The sequence below is a fragment of the Phallusia mammillata genome, chromosome 4, assembly GCF_965637545.1.
Source record: "Phallusia mammillata chromosome 4, kaPhaMamm4.hap1.1, whole genome shotgun sequence".
Classification (NCBI taxonomy): Eukaryota; Metazoa; Chordata; class Ascidiacea; order Phlebobranchia; family Ascidiidae; genus Phallusia; species Phallusia mammillata.
The window spans coordinates 4878200-4897682 of NC_137255.1; the positions used below are offsets into that span (position 1 = coordinate 4878200).

General features: G+C 37.0%; 2 protein-coding genes across 2 annotated transcripts; both read left to right on the forward strand.

Annotated features, from left to right (window-relative positions):
- Nucleotides 1–740: 740 nt before the first annotated feature.
- LOC145222542 (enteropeptidase-like) lies at nucleotides 741–8788 on the forward strand. Its single transcript, XM_080088684.1, has 16 exons — nucleotides 741–913; nucleotides 1030–1119; nucleotides 1501–1633; nucleotides 2152–2262; nucleotides 2599–2660; nucleotides 2725–2873; nucleotides 3311–3409; nucleotides 3558–3709; nucleotides 3777–3922; nucleotides 5458–5605; nucleotides 5771–5938; nucleotides 6924–7051; nucleotides 7164–7259; nucleotides 7625–7757; nucleotides 8170–8295; nucleotides 8515–8788. Exons 1-16 carry the CDS (start codon nucleotides 770–772, stop codon nucleotides 8541–8543), a joined length of 1914 nt encoding a protein of 637 aa, XP_079944810.1. The 5' UTR covers nucleotides 741–769; the 3' UTR covers nucleotides 8544–8788.
- Nucleotides 8789–12843: 4055 nt separating this feature from the next.
- On the forward strand, nucleotides 12844–19417 carry LOC145222543 (chymotrypsinogen A-like). The gene is made up of 11 exons (XM_080088685.1): nucleotides 12844–12898; nucleotides 12975–13102; nucleotides 13318–13407; nucleotides 14296–14428; nucleotides 14759–14869; nucleotides 15587–15651; nucleotides 15715–15872; nucleotides 16239–16340; nucleotides 17109–17266; nucleotides 17566–17711; nucleotides 18263–19417. Exons 1-11 carry the CDS (start codon nucleotides 12844–12846, stop codon nucleotides 18443–18445), a joined length of 1329 nt encoding a protein of 442 aa, XP_079944811.1. The 3' UTR covers nucleotides 18446–19417.
- The last annotated feature ends 66 nt before the right edge of the window (nucleotides 19418–19483 follow it).

Sequence of the window (19483 nt, forward strand, 5' to 3'; positions counted from 1 at the left end):
ACTGCATCAAAATCGTTGCTTAAAAAAACGGGCAGCAATTTCTAAAGAACTGAACGCCTTTCTGAAGCGGCAATCCCACTGTTAAGTTGCGCAATGTCACGGATGCACTAAAGTTGGTAACTGCAGAAGGCAAAAATTGTGCCTAGCGAGTAACAAATTACGTTTACCTGTGTGTGGCAAACTAATACGTGTTTGTCAGGTCGAAACTGTTAAGTTATTTTATTATTAACAAATTTAACAGAAACAATACAACATTAAACGTTTTTAACCATTTTTACTCAGTTTACATTGTTTTACTGCAAAAACAGTTGCATTTAGTACATTTAACACTAACAAAAACAAATTAAAACCAGCGTTCTTACCGGAACGTAACTTTTCGCTTGTTAGCGCATAAAACTCCTTGTTAAACACTTGTTACGTCACAATTGGCGATTAGATAAGAAGCGAATACAAGAGATTGAAAGCTCACGGCTTTGAGATAACGACTCCCTGTTATCACGCAACGGTAACGGAACGATTTGAGCCTATTTAATTTACGCACAATTTTTTTAAAAAAGGGGGGGGTCCGGACCCCAAAACGACAGTTAGTGTAAATAAAAGTAAATAAATAAACTTTTTTGAAACCGTTTTTAATGCAATTGTTTCCTAAAGATTTAGAGATTAACAATGGCATTGTTTATTATTTACCTTTTCGTTGCGTCTCTGGTTCAGGCATCCAAAGGTGGGTGACAACACTTCCAATCCTTACACTTTGTTTCTAATTTTTTTGATGTTTTTGGGTAAAGGGCAGCATAACATATGCGAAGAACCGATGCTAACGCAAGCATCAGGAAACATTTCATCACCAAATTATCCTTCCAACTATGACAATGACCTCGATTGCACTACACAAATTGTTGCACCAGAAAATCAGGTAACATCTAACATATTTATAATTGAACTGAATGCTAACTTATAACTCATTGAAATGGTAACATCTGGATTCTTCTGAATTCTAAACTTATGAAAACTTATTGTTTATTATTCGAGGTTATTCTGATCACTTTTCTTGACTTTTCCATTGAATCTGGAACAAACTGCCAATTCGATGAATTGAGGATCTATGATGGAACAGTGCTGGTATGAAAATGCTTTTTTTCATGGGTTTTGTTTCTTATCATACCGGTTATCGTTTTGTGTATTGGCAACTATCAGTTCTGTATTTTAACAAATATGTAGCTCTGCTAGCAGCTTTTTCCTGGAAGATCTGTCTATTTGTTACATTATGGCTGGCAGGAGTTTATTGATTAGTTCTATGTTGTACAAACAAATTGACGATAAAAAAAACAGGTACCTTTATGTGGGTGTGATAACTATTTATTTAAATGTAGACCTTGATTTTGGCCTATTGGATAAAACAGCGTAAATATTTTTATTAGATTCGGAGAAACTCGAATCCTCTTGTCGTAAAAAAGCGTTTTCGAGTGACACAAACAAACTGTTTATCTTTATTGTTTTTAGTACACCAGCATAGGGTTTTGCGGTGATACCCCACCCAGGAATTTTGTCGCTCAAAGTTCCATAGTCACGTTTGAATTTTCGACCGATCTAAGTGTGACTGGAAGAGGATTTTTGATTCAATGGACCACAAGTCGTAAGTAGATGCTAAATTGTAGATATTGAAACACTGTTTTTTGGTGTCATTTCGTATCATATCGGTTACAGGCCTTGAAAACTTTGACAAGTACGAAGTCATTCACCGTACGAAGTCATTAACTAATTGATAGGCATTATCAGTATCTCAAATAGAATGGCCATTAGATGTATCTCGCACGTGGCTATGACTTTAAATGGTTTACCACGTGATTTGATACCCTTTTTGTTTTTACATGCACCGCCATGTTTCATTTTCCGCTTGTTACTGTTTCTTCTTTCAAAATTTCTTTATAATACAACAAGGTTACATTCATTGTTTGTTCGCCAACCACCAAATCTCCAATCACGATTTTGGTGAAATTAAAAACAATGGATCAAAGCGATAAATTTCCAAGAATGCAAGTTCTGACGAAATTTTTTCGGAAAACGAAACTTCGGTGCGCTTCAGGTCTGACTGGAATGCGCGTAATGATGACGTCAAACAACATGTCATGTGACCAAGTTTCTTGTTTTTAGCACGATGTGCCAGCACTGAGTTTACGTGTTGGGACGGAGAATGTATACCGCTGACGCAACAATGCGATGGAGTACGTCACTGCAATGACGACAGCGATGAAATTGAATGCGGTAAATAATATTATCAAAGTCAAGCTTGATTTAAAATGCATCACCCAATTTTGCACTGAAGTGCATTATTGTTTGTTATTAGCATTTTAGCAATGCGTAACAGAACATGTTTTTTTATGCGATGTTGAGAGATTGTACAGCTAAAACGTGGTATACTGGGAAGTTTAATTAGAGTCAGTAATTTTTGAATACATTTTTAATAAAACATCGGCAATGGCTAACTTAGAAGAGTCTGTAATTGACATTTAATTCATAAAATTGCAAAAGAATGAGTACAAAAGAGGACAGAAAAGTAAAAACACTCGAAAATATTTTTTTTCGTGGTTTTATTTTTAGCACTTGACAGCACAAATTTTGCCGAATGCGGAAAACCCAACGTGGCACCTCAATTTTTATGGGTAAGTTAAGTGAACAAAGTCTATGCCACCTGTCATGTCAAGTGACAACTGCCACTCGATTCAGGATACAAGAATTGTGGGTGGCAACGAACAGGTGCCAGGATCATGGCCTTGGCAAGTAAGACTCGTATTTCCGTCTGGTGGGCTCTGTGGAGGATCAATTATAAACTCAGAATGGATCGTCAGCGCTGCACATTGTTTTATAGATGAAACGTAGGTTAAACATGTGAAACAAACTGTGCTAAAACAGTACTGCTTGGGCTCAATAATAAAGTTGATGAGGCCTCTTAAATCGCAATTAATTTGATTCGAGCGAAGTTATGTTCAAAGCGATTTGTGTTTCTTTTTCTTTAAAGCTAGCTTCAATTACAGGAACTTTCATTGTGTCTTTTAGACGTTTTATTTTTTGAATGTGCCCTTTGCCTTGTAAAGTTTGTCCTTCACTCTTTCGTGTTTGCTACTATACTTACATTACGTAATAATTGTGGCTAGTTTAAATCTAAACACAAACACTTGTGGTTATTCTGGATAAGTTGTAAGAGCGCAAGCTGAAAAGGTACCAACTGGAATCCCATGCATTTAAAAAGTATTGGATTTAACCTGCTAACCCAATTCTGAATGGTGCAAAGATTAATGTCTTCTGTGTTTAGGTTTGTTTCGGTTTATGCTGGTGTTCATAGTTGGCCACCTACTACTGGATTTCAAAACAGATCATCTATACGAATTATAAACCACGAAGAGTATGAAAGGTCAGTTCAACAACAATTCTGCTCTTTATTACTTCCCAGTTGTCCTTCGTAAATAGCTCACTTGCTAAACAGTTTCGAAATACTTGGGTTCAAAAATCACGAGCATTTTGCCTTTAAGACATAATCGAACGACAACTTTATGTTTTAGGATCAATTTTATGAACGATATTGCTCTAGTTCAACTCGACGAGCCGTTAATATTCAGCAGCAATGTTAGACCAATTTGCATCCCTGAAGACACAGAAACCTTTAATATTTCACCTGGTACAACTTGTGTCACAACCGGCTGGGGACGCCTGGGTAAATCAACTTTATGTTCAACTTTCTTTATGTTCAACTTTCACAACAATTTCTAATTGCTTTGTAGCGGTAAATCGGGACTTACCTTCAGCCTTACACCAGGTCCGGGTTTCTATTATTAACCTAGAGACTTGCCGTAATGCTTACGAAGGCTTAATGGAAACTCAGATTTGCGCTGGGGATTATGAAAGAGGAGGAGTCGACTCGTGTTCGGTAAACAATAAAAGCAATTTCCCAATAGTTTCCATTATACTTGAAATTTTCCATCATATCGGGTATTTAGTGATCAGTAAATAGAGTTCACTGAAAATGGGTCTTCGTGGTTTAGAGCAGTGCTCTTCAACCGGGTATACTGTATACCCAAGTGTATACCACATTAAAACTAGGGTATACGACTGAAGAAAAGTATACGAAGGGAATACAGCTGAGGTCAGTGTTACTAAACATCGCTATTTTTATGAAATGCAGGAAGACATAGCATGCTGGTGACCTATGTGAGACTGACCTGCTTGCTGTAAATATTATTGCGTCAGGTTGGGATTGTTGCGTCAATAATGTGAATTATGAAGCAAATAAGCACATCCCTGGAGTCTGTTAAGGTTGAACAATGTACTTTCTGAAATTTTACTTTTAAAGGCCCTGGAGTAAAGGATTGTGAATACAAAAAATTGAGAACAAGTCAACACCACACCACATGTCCACATCGCTGAAAGATTGCAGCAACAAGCCAGCCATTAAATCAACTTCTTAGGTTTACACAGGACGTAGCACAGGGTGTGCACAACCTTTCCGCTGTGACGGCCGCATCGTAAATCCTTATTAATAGTGCCTGATGGCCAATTTAATTTCTAGCTTGTTACGTAGAACAGTCTAGGGATCAGACTTTACTGTTTATAACGTCACCATCTAAATTGTGACGCTAATGATGCCTGTTTTCGCATTGTTTACCCATAATGTGCTTACAAAAAGTCTCAAACATGCGGCTTCTGGGCTTCTGGGCCAAATATTTCAGTTTACATGTTCACGGCCACAGGTTGTCTACTCCTGGCCTTTTGTATGACAATAATTCACGCGACCAGGCAAGTAGCCTACCTATTGGTAGACTGTTACGTTCTATGCACAATTATAAATTGCTATGTGTAGGGTATACAAAGTTGCTTAAAAATTGTAAAAGGTATACAACGGGAAAAAAGGTTGAAGAGCACTGGTTTAGAGCACATAACTAAACAGAAAAAGTTTTTATTTTTCGTCACATATCTAAAGCATGCAGTATGTAATTCAAAGAAGACAAAAAATTACTCATTGTGGCCCGAGAACAAGCCAAAAAACAATTTCTGACTTTGGTTGTCTAAGTTTCGCAGTATTAGTTTTTTGAGACCGAACTTCGCTTCTTTAAACACAAACATACCGATTGAAATATTTTGATGCGAGGCTAATAGCTAGTAGTACCACAACACTTTACAGACGATTTGAAATCCTAAATCAAATGACATTTATACACAGGTTACCATACCGTCCTTATTTCTAAGATTTGTCCATATTTTGAACTGTAGTGTCTTAGTAAAACTTGTAGTCCTTGTGTTTAAACTGAGTCCTTATTTTGTTTTATGTTTAACAATTACAAGGAACAAACATAGTGAAATGACAGTCAAAAAGCATTTACGTGTGGAAAACAGAATTCCCTACTTTACCTAAATTTACACCAACATCTCCAATGGGACCATACTTTACCAAAAAGTATTGTGTAGGGTGATTCTGGAGGACCACTGGTGTGTTTTATCGATGAGAACACATGGTATCTTATAGGCATCACATCTTTTGGAGTAGGTTGTGCACTGGCAGGGTTTCCTGGAGTGTATACACGCGTACCAAAGTACAATTCTTGGATACAAACTCGTAAGTGCCAACACTGTGTTTTTAATTGGCTTTTTTCAGTCGTAAGGTTTTTGCAGCTGTTTTCTGGTTCTGTGTCTAAAGTGCAAATTTTGTTTCAAATTTATAAACGTATGCGAAAAATTGAAATAGTTACAATTTAATAAATTATACACGCTTTTTTCACAGGTCTTTCGCCAACTAGCAATTCCACAACAACGGCAGCAACAGAACCAACCGTTTCTACGACATTTTCAACTGAGTCAACCTCTACCACAACCGATTCGAGTGAAGATAGCACAACAAAACCCATTACAACCGTGACAGAAGGCACAAGCGAAGCTACTTCGACTACAGGTAACGTTTTGATTCTGTACGATCAACATCAAAAAAGCACCAAAAGTTTGTTTGTGGTACAAATCATGAAGTAACATTTGCAAGGTATTAACTTTGTGCTTGTAGCGAATAGGCGCACACACTTTGTAGAACATTCTTTGTTTCATTTTAAAGCTGTTTGAGAAGCCATTAGCTACCATTTTTTTGAAAATGCTGGATTTAATACAATGACAGCAATCAGCACTCAATCAGATTTTTCTTATGTGACAAAGTTCAGTTGGGAGAAAAAGTTTATGTATGTGACACATTTTAACATCCCAATAGCAAACAGATATGTCGAAACTTGCCATGAATCGCGTGGCATAATTGCCAGCGTTTAAACTAAAACCTTTTGACGACCATACATACAAACAACCGAAGTGCAAAGTCATTCCACACCCAGTCATACGTTGATAAAGTTACCAAGGCATGCAATTTTGTTAAAACTCCTCTTTAAAATTGAGTCGGTAAACACTCCATGTAAATCCCCTTTGTTTGGTTGCAAAATTAGGTTAGCGAATTTTTTTACTGTAACACTGTACGCTTTTTTGGCAAAAACGACGGCTGGTAAGTCATTAAATTTAGACTAGGATAGACTATTGGTGGTAGATTTCTTGTCGTTTAGTTTTCCGCTTTTTTAAACTTTTTGATGAACTATTGCACACTAAAAGTGTCAAAAACATAAACTATTATAATTCAGACAGAGAAGCTTTATAAAAGAAAAGCCTTGACACAGAATTTTGAAGTCAAACTGTCACAAAACGATAGTTAGTTCAAATAAAAGAAAATAAATCAACTTTTTTGAAACCGTTTTTAGTATAATTGGTGCCTAAAGATTTAGGGATTAACAATGACATTGTTTATTACTTTCCTTTTCGTCGCGTCTCTGGTTCAGGCATCCAAAGGTGGGTGACAACATTTCCAATCTATACACTTTGTTCCCAATTTTTTTATGTTTTGCGTAAAGGGCAGCATAACATATGCGAAGAACCGATGCTAACGCAAGCATCAGGAAACATTTCATCACCAAATTATCCTGCAAATTATGACAATAACCTCGATTGCGCTACACAAATTATTGCACCAGAAAATCAGGTAACATGCAACATATTTGTAGTTGAACTGAATGCTAAATTAAAATTCATTGTAATGGTAACGTCTGAATACTAAAATTATTTTTAAACTAAATTATTGTTTATTATTCAAGGTTATTCTGGTCACTTTTCTTGACTTTGAACTTGAAGCAGGGGTACTAACAAACTGTCTATCAGATATATTGAGGATCTATGATGGAACAATGCGGGTATGAAAATGTTTTTTTCATGAATTTTATTTTATCGGTTATCGTTTTTCTATTGGCAACTATCAGTTCTATATTAACAAATATTCAGCTCTGCTGGCAGTTTTTACTCTAAAAGCTTCCTATTTGTTACATTATGCCTGGCAGCTGCTTATTTTTTAGTTGTATGTTGTAGAAACAAATTGACGTAAAACCCAGATATTTATTTGCGGTTGTGGTAACTATTATTTAAATATAGGTCTTCATATGTTTGCCTATCGCATAAGGCACCATAACTAATCTTACTAGGTTCGGCTAAACTCGTAATCTCTTGTCGTAAAATCATTTGGGAGTGACACAAACAAAATGTTTATCATAATTCTTTTTAGTCTACCAGCATGGAGTTTTGCGGTTCGGATACCCCACTCGATTTTGTTTCTCAAACTTCTACAGTCACGTTAAGATTTTTGACCGATGGAACTGTTACCAGAAGAGGATTTTTGATTCAATGGACCACAAGTCGTAAGTACAAGCTAAATTCTTTGAATATTGAAACACTAATTTTTGGTGTCATTTTATATCATATCATAAGTACAAAGTCATTCACCGATTTTGTATAATATATTTGTTTCAACTAATTAACTTAATAGGCATCAACAGTATCTCAAATAGAACGGTTCTATTATAAAAAGTCTTTTGACCGTAACCAGCAATGCTAAGCGGTTCGCTGATCTCATAAAATTTCGTGAGACGGTTCTATAGAACCGATGCTAACCGGCTGAATCCCACCACAGCTTACAGGCCTTAAAAAATTAACAAGTACGAAATCATTCCCGTTTTTGCAAGATATATAACAATTCAATACGTTGGTGATAAATTATACACGCTTTTTTCACGTTTCGTTTGCCAACTACAAACTCCATAACAACGACAGCAAGAGCAACAAACGTTTCTACTACATCTGCAACGAAGTCAACCTCTACCACAACCAATTCGAATGTAGATAGCACAACAAACCCCACAACAACCGTGTCAGAAGGCACAACTACTTCAACTATAGGTAAGTTTTTTGATTCTGTAGGATCAGCATAAAAAACAGAAGTTTGTTTGTGGTACAAATCATGAAGTAAAATTCGTAAGCGTGCTTGTAACAAACAGGCGCACACACTTTGTAAAACAGTTTCTGTATATATGCTCACAAATGATACATTTTGTAAAAATATTATATGATTTGGCCATCAGTTTTTTCGCCACTTTGCCACCATTTATTTTTGTACAGACACAACGACAACGTCTGTAATCGAATAGACGACAACAGCTTTTAAATTTATCAAAAAGTCACCACACGCAGCTATAGCAATAATTCTTTTCGGTTTAGCAATTGTGCTCGGAAGACGAGCTGCATAACTGCAATGCGCTGAGTTTTGGCAAATGTGTGAATCATATTCTATAACTGGCATATATGCCAAATGTGTAAATCATATTCTATAACTGGCATATACAGTCTAAACCATTAACTAATAGCTTTTTAGTGAGAACTTTTTAACTAACAAACGCAGAAAAAAAGTGCCTTTCGTGTATTGGTTCATGAAACGTTACATTTTTTCGTTTTTTGCTTTCACGAGCATTGTGCTTAGCTTATTTTGGAACGCCTAAATTAATGTATATCACACTCGCCTTGTTGTTTATTTCAACAACACGTTGTAAATTGCACATCTTGACCAGCTATGCAGCATATACTGTTTGCAACCTAAAATAAAAAAATATGTATGTAGATTGCAGAAGCACAATGTCCACTTTTTGTTTTTTAGATTTTTAACTTGATTTGGAGATAACAATTAGACTTGTAATAGGTGCGTTGGGGCCGAAAAGCCAAATTTGAAAAAAATCTGAATTAAGCTCGAAAGTTGGCCAATGTGCGGCAAAAATGCGAACTCAAGCCCCAACCATTCTAAAAGACCGCCTCGTCTTATATCCAGACAAAATGATTGTAGATTATGACTATCGTTTTAAACCGTTAGGGTGATCTAACGCTTTCAAAAAACTATTTGTTCAAAATATTGAGACGAACGGGTATTATTACACAAAATCAAAACAACGTCAGATAATTGTGCCCACAAAACGTTGCTTGCATTATGAACAAATAAAACAAAAATTTGCTTCCTAATCCCGGATGTATTGCAAGTGGCACGATATAATTGGAATTATTTTCTTTTCCAGCCGCAAGGTAAATAGCTTTTAGTTTTTTGTCCAACAGCAACGTATTCGGACCAGTACTAATTTCACCCACTAATGCACAAGTAAAGACTTTAGGAAAAATAATGCCATTGGTTAGGCAATTGCATGTGGATTTGTTGCGACAAAAGATTAACTGAAATTATATACACCATACTAGCGTAACACAACGAACAGTGTAAAAACCCACTGGTAACTCAGTTCGATTTACCCCACAGCGACCTGCGTTTTAAAGCGTTGCGGCAAGCAGGTGTTCGCTTGTGCTACAACCGTGACCGGGCGCTATTTCCGTTAACAGGTGACGTCAAACTGTGCCAGCTACAGTAATAGTCTCGTGGTCTTGTTACTATATTTGTACTGAAATAGTTGTGTTATAGCAAAAAGCATGAATAATAGGTTGAAACAGTGTGTACTGCCTGCAGTTGTGTTATAGAAAATCAATTTTAAAAGCCAAAAAAGGAAACTGCTTCGAAATGTTTGTCTATCAGCTTAGATAAGAAGTCGGTTGCAGAAACTTTTTAGCAAAGATCGACGTGATTTTCGTAACCATATTACTTTTGTAACCTGGTTTTACAATACATCGTAGTCGTTAAGTTGTCTGGGCCTTTCAGGAGAAAATCATTCCTGGATGTTGTGTTTGGCGCTGAGGTTTTCACGAACTCTGGGTTGAAAACCACTGCCCCAAGCACGTACATAAGGTCAAATCGGAGTTCGCATAGGCATAAATGCAGTCCATAGACCAAACCTGAACAAAAAACGATTTAAAAAAGAATAAAGCCCTAACCAAGCCCAAAACATGGTGAAAAAATGACGCCGAGTCAGGCCCAGCCGTTTTATAGAAACTTAATTCCAAACCCGACCCAAAAAGCTCGTCCGACTTACAACACCAACACAAAAATATACATTTTGTGTCGGACAGATTTGTGTCCATCGTGTTCAATCGTTTTACTTTAATGAAACGCTTTCAAAAAATACAGTTGTTTGAAATTTTGATTGTATCAGGTATTGTTGCACAAAAAAATAAACACTTGCGTGTCCTAATCACGGATAAAGTTGGTAGAACCCATATGCTCTTATGGGCAGTCGGACCTGTTACTTTTTTTGCCATCTCCCTTACATGGTTAATCGCTTTAGTTTATTGTTCAACAGTAACGAATTCAAACCAGTACTAAATTCAACCACTATAATACGCAAGTAAAAATTTTGGGAATTCAAGTACTTAGCAGAAAACGCAAGTGAATTTGTTGCGGCAAAAGATTAACTGGGATTCTATACTTACTAGCATAGTGAATCGAACAGTGCAAAACCCCATAGTCGCCCCAGTTTGAATTGCCCCACAGTGACCTAAGCTGTTGCAACAGCAAGCACGTGTTTGCTTGCGCAACAGCCGTGACGGGGAACCGTTCCCGTGAAACTTACCTCAAAATATGCCCGGTGAGGTCATAGGCTCGTGGTCTGGCTGCAATTTTAGTTAGTTTCGATCCTTGAGGAAAGTCATTACACAACCAATTGAAATTATAAAAAACAAAAAAAAAACGTTTTGATTGAAGTAATTCTGTAAGTGCCAATCAACGCGATTTTTGCAACCATATTACTTTTGTATTCAAATTGTGTTAACAATAAATCATGTGGCTCAAAACAATAAATCATGTTGTTAACAATAAATCATGTTGGCTCAAAATACTAATCGATTAACGAGCCCCAGATTAGGAGCAATTGCCCAAAGCGCAAAAACTGATTTATAAAAAGGCATAAGTCGCACAGCATCCAGTAAAACAGGGCTGGGCAACCTTTGTTACAGTGGGGCCAAAAACAAAAGCCAAAATTACCACACGGTGTATAATACAAGGTGATTTTACTTTGTTGCTTACCACATTTGATTCTAGCCACATTTTGCCAGGTCGCAAAAAATTGCTTCGGCGCATTAATCTGCTCAAAAATATATTATAGTTAGACTCGTTTGTCAGTAGGCTACATTTCAAATTCAAGTGTCTCCGCGGGCCGCACAACCTTGAATCAAGAACCACATGTGGCCCGCGGGCCGCAGGTTGCCTACTCCTGCAGTAACACATCGCCACAAACACGCAGTTATTTGGTCCCAAATGTGTGACAGTCGTTTCCCTTTTTCGCTTTTCAAACTTTTACCAAGAGTACGATTTGACATAGTTAAAAGTTTCGTCAGCTTCGACAAAAAACACACACAGATTCAAAATTCTCTGATAATCAATTACTTGAACTTTTTCGATCGAATAGAGGCTAAATTTAATGGATAAGGAATGATCGTGCAACTTTTTACCCCGAAAATCCTAAACTGACGTCATTGACCCCCTTTGTCTATGGTCAGCCATTCTATGGTCAGCCATCCGTGCCGGGTTTACACATATAGCTTTCAGCAAACTTGCTAGCGGTACAAAAGTTGCACATTCCTGCACTTTATCACTGAGGGATACAGTAACCAAAGTTTATTCTTGATGATATTAAATGTTTTCGGACTGCGATATAAAGTAAGTTATATAGAGCAGTTTAGATACATACTTTGCAGGTTAAGACGTTGAGTTTAAGCAGGTAATTTTTTTGTGGGTAAAGTAGTAAACATTGTTATATCATAAAATTTTAGAGATTTTGCAAAATGCATTACTGGCAAACGAGTCCAATTATCATATATTTTTGAGCACAATGGTGCGCCCGGTGCATTTTCCAATGCGACCTGGCAATAATGTGACTATAAATGAATGCGACATTTACTTGTTAACTTACAAGCCTATTTGGTATGAAGCAAATTGAAATCAGCTTGGGGTGCGGCCCGCGAGCTGATCATGGTAATTGTATTTGGCCCCACGGTGAAAAAGGTTGCACACCCCTGGTGTAGAACAAGGCAATTTTGGGGTAAGTGATCCGTGCAGTTGACAAAGATCACAATTCCAACGCCTGCTAAGTTAGTTCGGAAAACACCGCCTTGCGAAAAAGCCCCATTACGAAATAAAGGTTGCAACACCCTTGTCAATAGCCCTATAAATGTACGACCACCTGGTAATATGTTGCACATAATAGTCACTGATATAACGTTAGTGGGGATAATTCACACCTATTTTCCAGTGTATTGTGCGTTAAACATAAAAAGATCAGCTATTATTTGAATGGTACCATACTACCATTGCATCTTATTTCAGACGGATTTTTCTCATAAAAGGCGTATTTGTGAAAAATCTTTATAAACGTATAAGTTGTTATTTGATTAATTTGCGTGAAAACGTAATAGCGATGATTAGCAGACGGCAGAGTAAACTTGACTTTAAAATCTGTTTTGAAACTTACTTTAATCTACAGCTGTTAGAGATATACATGGTTTTAGGCCAAACCTACAGATTTAGCAATGAAAATTCTGTCCTTTTGTCTTTTTATAGTTTATTTGACCCAAGGATCCGAAGGTAAGAAAGCGTGTGCGTAAAATTTTTCTTTGTGTAAATCTCATAAAAAACAAATTAATTTATGTTTTGGATAAAGGGCTACATAACATATGCAACGTAGCGACGCTAAACGAAGCTTCTGGAAATATCTCATCACCAAATTACCCTGCAAACTACGGCAACTTTCTTGATTGCACCACAGAAATTATTGCACCAGAAAACCAGGTAAAAATATCATTAACAAGTATTTTTTACGGAAAAATAATTTCAAACTTTTTTAAACTTTTAAAAAACATCAAAAATAGGAAATTCTTTTTGAGGAAAAATAATGGTAAACATTGACAAAATTATCAAATAATAAACGTTGGACATAGCCAACCACTTTATACGAATTATATCGTTACACATTTGCAAACGTATTTAACTATTATTTAATTCAGGCAATTTCGATCTCATTTTTGGATTTTGACATTGAATCTTCGGCAAACTGCAAACATGATGAACTGGGGATTTACGATGGAGACATACTGGTACAAAACTGTTTACGTTTTCAGAATATGTGTTTCAATAATTCCTATTTTGTCTAATTCTAAATCGTAGTACGCCAGGCCGATTGAAGGCGTTATACCGAATCAGTCTGTCACCAAGCATTTCCACTTGGAAAGGCATAGGCTGGAAAATTGAGCTCAGTTGGTAGAGCATGTGTCCCGAAAAGACTTCGGCCGTGGGTTCTTAACCTACCGCGGGCTAGACCTTTCTAGAATACGCCTTGTCATATAGGAATGCTTCGTGGCTGGCTGATTGCGTATAACGCCTTTACAGGGCCTAAAGTATTATGATGTATAGGTCTGAGTGTGACGGGATCGCTGGTCGGTATGAACGCTTTATATAGGGCTGATCCCAGTTTAGAATTTGCTTTGCGAATTGATACTATACTGCACTGTGTATTCGATAACAGTTGACAAAAGTTTTTGCACAATACATGATTATGAATGTGTTGACTCTTCGTTAATTGTACAATTTGATATTTGAGTAATGTTTTTATAAGCCACGGAACACTACATGCATACAAATTTTCTTGCTGAACACGCGTAATGTTTAACTTGCTAAACAATTTTAGGTGTGATTTTTTGCAATTTTTACCTTTATATACAACGAATGCGTAATCTCGCAAACGCATGAAGCCAATAAATGATAAGGTGCGGACAGTGCACACTGTTTCGACCTATAAGGTCTTTTCAGTGCAGCTGGTGGCAAGAGATGGGCCGTATTGGCTGGTGTAGCCTTCCAACGACACTCCAGTTTGTCGTGCACCTACTGCACCGGTGAGACCTGACTCTTTGAAACAATGTGCACTGTCTGCAGCTTATTGTTAAAACTATTGGTATTAAATGTAAAACAATTTCACTTTTTCTCAGTATACCAGTGTCGGTTTCTGCGGCGTTACCCGACCTAGAAATTTCGTCGCTCATCATTCTAATGTGACACTCCGATTTATAACGGATTCTTCACACACTGCAAAAGGATTTCTGATTCAGTGGACCACAAGTCGTACGTATACAACGCCATGGTTGCCAGCCCGCCAAAGAAAGTTGCCAGCCCGCCAAAGATTCAGCTAAATTACTTCGGCAAACCGCGATTCTGCTTTTTGACATGTTTGTAGACCAAAATGCTTAAAATTCTCTTGTACTGTCCAAACATGTATGTTTTGAAATCTGATTTCGGCAGTTTAAAAAAACTGGGCCGAAACCGAAAATTCCCCAAAAAGGATATTCCTACAAAATGTTTTCGACATACCAAACTGCGATGCGTTTCGGTCTGAATGGAATGCATGACGTCATACGGTATGTCACGTGATTGACGACTTTCTTTGTTTTTCAGCTCGATGTGCCAGCGATGAGTTTACGTGTTGGAACGGAAATTGCATTCCGCTTACGCAACAATGCGATGGAACGCGTCACTGTACTGATGACAGCGACGAAATTGAATGCGGTAACTTTTTGCACCAAAGGGAAAAAATAATTAGATATGATGCACTTTACACGAGTTTCTGGTAAACCCCTCAAAATGTTATCTATTTGAGTGGTTTTTAATCTTTTTTAAACCACAGAAAACTTGTAAAAAATATTATTGCGGGACACATTTTATAAAGAAGCAATAAAACAAACAAACTTCCAATCGTAAATCACAGTATGCCCTGCCCATTAGAGTCACCAAGCATAGGCTCAGCCGGTCACCAAGCATAGGCTAAAAAAGTGTGGCAATGGCGTAGGCTAAAAAAATCTTCAGTGCGGCGCCTTTAAAGGGTAGGGAGTATCGCTTGTCAGTATCGACGCTTCAGGCTGTTATGATTTATGTTCATCTTAATGATGCGCAACAATAAATGAGCCAATACCGATGGAACATTAAAACTGGAGATAGCGGATTACTTACATTAAAATTAAATTTACGCACACTGTGCCAGTGATTTGGTACTGGTATTCCAAGGAACACTATTAAAACTAATGATTTTCTTGCGGAACACCTGACGATCTTACACAAAACAATAGTTTTCCCTGGAACGTAGGTTGAAGATTTATTGTATTGTTTTGGACAGAAAAATTGGTAGCGTTTTAAAAGCTAAAACAAGACACCCTAAATAAAATGCTATTTATAACTGTATAAAAGTGGGGTAAAATTTATTGTTGTAATAATATGTTGTTTTTTCAGCGTCGGGGAGCTCTACAGTCCTTGATGTATGTGGAAAGCAAAACGTGGCACCACAATTTTTATGGGTAAGTTAAATAGCTAAACAGCTATCACCTGTCATGCAATGTGATACATGTAACTCAATTCAGGATACAAGGATTGTGGGTGGCAACGAACAGGTGCCAGGGTCATGGCCTTGGCAAGTAAGACTCGAAATTACGGTTGGTTCGAAGACCTTTCTTTGCGGAGGCTCCATAGTAAACGTGGAGTTTATTGTCACCGCTGCACACTGTCTCGTAAACGCAACGTAAGTTACAAACTCGAAAGATGTAAATATACATTTTGTTATGCGTTCAACACCAGAATTAACCACATCCTGTGCCGAAGATCAAAATATAAAACTATAAATAAACATGCTGTACACATTTTTTGGCATCGTTGTAATCTGCAGTAACCTTTTTACTAAACTATAACTTGATTAACTATTTAGGGCCTTAAACATTTACATTTGCAGCTTGATCATTTCTAGAATACTGCGTACTTATTTTGTCAACACTTTCTTGGCAATTAGGACCAAATGTAACAAATTTGGACACCTTTCAGTCACTAAAGATTTTAGCATTTGTTCTAGCTCTAGCACATTTTAGGATTACGGCCTTATTTCCTTTTCCAGATCTGTAAAGGTTTATGCTAACTTGCATGAATTACCGACATCAGATAGCGCAGTTCAAATAAGAAATTCCTACAATATAACTATACACGAAGACTACAACAGGTAAGTTAACCAAACCACTCATAAGTTTGGCCTACCATATTTCCATCCCCCAAAAGAAGGACAGATTGTTAAAAAGATCATAAAAAATACTTAAAGGTCCCCCCAAAAATAGTAGCCTCAAAAATTATACGGTATAGAATAGTTTGGATAAGGATTAACGTTTATCACATCACAACACTAAAATAATGTTGTATTCCCGTGTATTCTGCAAAAAATAAGCTGAAGATGCATATTTGGTTGCTTTCAAAGGCCCAATAGTCACAAATGTATTTGATAAATCAGAAATTCTTTAAAAAGGAGGACATTTGGGCACTTTTTCCTGTCCTCGGAGGACAACTTGTTTTTTGTTAAATAGGAGTCCTCGCAAAAGAGGACGTGGTAGGCCCATTTAAAGTTAATACTACACACAAATGCAATGCAAAAAACACTAGTTTTGTAGATCGTGGTTTGCTTAGCCTTAGCCGGTCTTGTAACGTAGGTTAATTAGGTTTTATTTTAACACACTGGTTTTACAGTCGGATACAAAAATTTATCATTTAAAACCAATGTGTCACAGATACTGGTAGAAATAGTGAGAGCGCTTTGTAGCGTTTTTTAATATTCTAGATAAGAGGACAACTAAACAAATTAATGGTACATACTGTTACAATTCTAACGTCACGTTAATTGGTGATGTTGTTTTCGGGAAACCTTTCATAATTTTTTTCAAGTTGTGTTCTGAAATGTATTAAATTTTATGAAAAATTTAAATGTACATTTTGTTTCAAGCTCAAGCTCGGATAGCAACAACGATATTGCTTTGATTCAACTTGATTACTGGTTGGATTTAACCATTAATATTAGACCAGTTTGTCTACCAAGTAACTCTGAAAGATTCGACATTCCCGTTGGAACCACCTGCGTGACAACAGGCTACGGAAAACTAGGTATCTACTTCTTACACAATTGCATTTTTTGTCACAAAGTAATACTTCGTTCCCATCGGGCGGCTTAAACGCAGTTCTTCATTAGACCGTACGTCAGAAGCTAGCACTTTTAGCAGGTTGCTGTTTCCTTTTGTGTGTGGGTTTCATTACTTGTTTTTTTTTTTTTTTTACCAATATCGTTAAACACTATTGTTGACTGATTCTGATTTGGAAGCACTGTTACTTTGCCGATTATACATACAGATAACTACACATAATCAGTAACCGTCAGTAAACGCTTTTCTTGTATTTGTTTGTAGCTACCGACCACGATGTAGCGTCAACTCTACATCAAGTCAGAGTTTCGATTGTCGACCGAGAAAGCTGCCGTAACTCTTACGGTTTCTTAAGAGACGGTCAGATTTGCGCTGGGGATTATGAAAGAGGAGGTGTTGACTCCTGTCAGGTAAGCCAAAAACAAATACATGAGGACTTCTTCGCAATTGTTTCAGTTGCATGTAGTTTACTGTAAAAAACTGCTAATTCCATTTGACTCACTGCCAATAAACCTAACTATAAAAAACGTTTTTGAAAAACCTCTCCCACAATGGAGAATAATAACGACGCAAAATATATTTGTCAGCTGTTAATGTCTGCTAAAAAACTCATTATCTTTACTTCCTGCGTCCACTTGGCTTAGATATCCACTTTAGCTTAGAGCTCTTCTGGCAATTGTGATTTGTACCGACGTTTCGACGTGCTATATCAGGTCGCCTTCATCGCAAATAAATCAATCGTTTTCGCACAGTGTTTCGTCGCGTTGTGCTTGCGTTTGATTCTTTTATGCCTAAGTTTATCGTGAACTGAAGTACTTACATTCACTGTATACTCAGATAAAGAAACGTCAGTACAAAACGAATTGCCAGAAGAGCTCTATAAAGTTTATATTATACCTCGCAGCAACAGCTAATATATTGAAATAAATATGCAACAACTTTTCTACAAACACCTTTACAGGGTGACTCTGGAGGTCCACTTGTATGCCTCATTGATGAGAGCAGATGGTATCTAATAGGCATCGTATCGTTCGGAGGACCAGTATGTGCTGCGGCAAAAGTACCAGGAGTTTACACTCGCGTTGCGAACTACAATACCTGGATACGAGATCGTAAATTTCAATTTAATATATTTGTTGGTTAGATTTTAACCACTTTCTTACAGGTCTGCTACCCATTGAGTTTACGGAATATGATATAGTTGAGTCAGAAACAACGTCTACTACAACTGCAACGACGCTTACTACAACCACACCAACTACAACAACCACAACTACACAAATGCCAACAACAACAACAACTACTACAGATGCAACGATGTCTACTACAACCACACCAACAACCACAACTACACAAACGCCAACAACAACACCTGCCACAATGTCTACTACAGCCACACAAACTACAACAACAACCACACAACCGCTGACAACATCGCCTGTAAACGGACCAGAAAATACAACTTCTGCATTTCAACACATCTATGCTTCACCTTACACAGCAATGATTGCGTTTATTTTAGCACATTGGTTAGCAAGATATTTCGCATGACTGTGCGGTATTTTTTACCATATCCATAAACCGATTCTTTTTAGTAAAACCGCTGGACGTACGTTTTTGCATGACCAGACTCCTATGCAAACTAACGCACCGTTTGAGTTAAAATACCATGACTGAATTCTTCGTGGCATTTTTGTTGTTTTAGTGCAATTAGTTACACTATGCCATTTGTGCTTTCTGGCGTTTAGCCCTTAAACGATGGTACTTAGTTGTTGTTGTTTTTTACACAAGCCACACTTGCTAACTTAAAATGGGCTGGCACACCTCAAGCTATAAAGTGCACGATACAAAAACACATCCACATGCGATTTACAGTACTTTATTGAAATATTTTTAAAAGGTTTTTTTCATTTGAAGCAGCACTGTGGCACACCTAATTCATTTAAAAGCACAATTTGGATTGTAAATGCTATAAAATTGATTGTGAGAATCATTTTAAATTCTATTGTAATTCTCGTGTCTGAAATAAAAAAAGATAAAAAAATTAACCTGGAAATAAAGGTTTCCAAAATGTTGACACACTGCTTTGAGATATACTTATTGCACATGCAATAGAGTTGACTGCATTTTTTTATTTGCAAAGAAATGAAATGCTTTTATCTCGCTTTTTTAATTTCGCTTT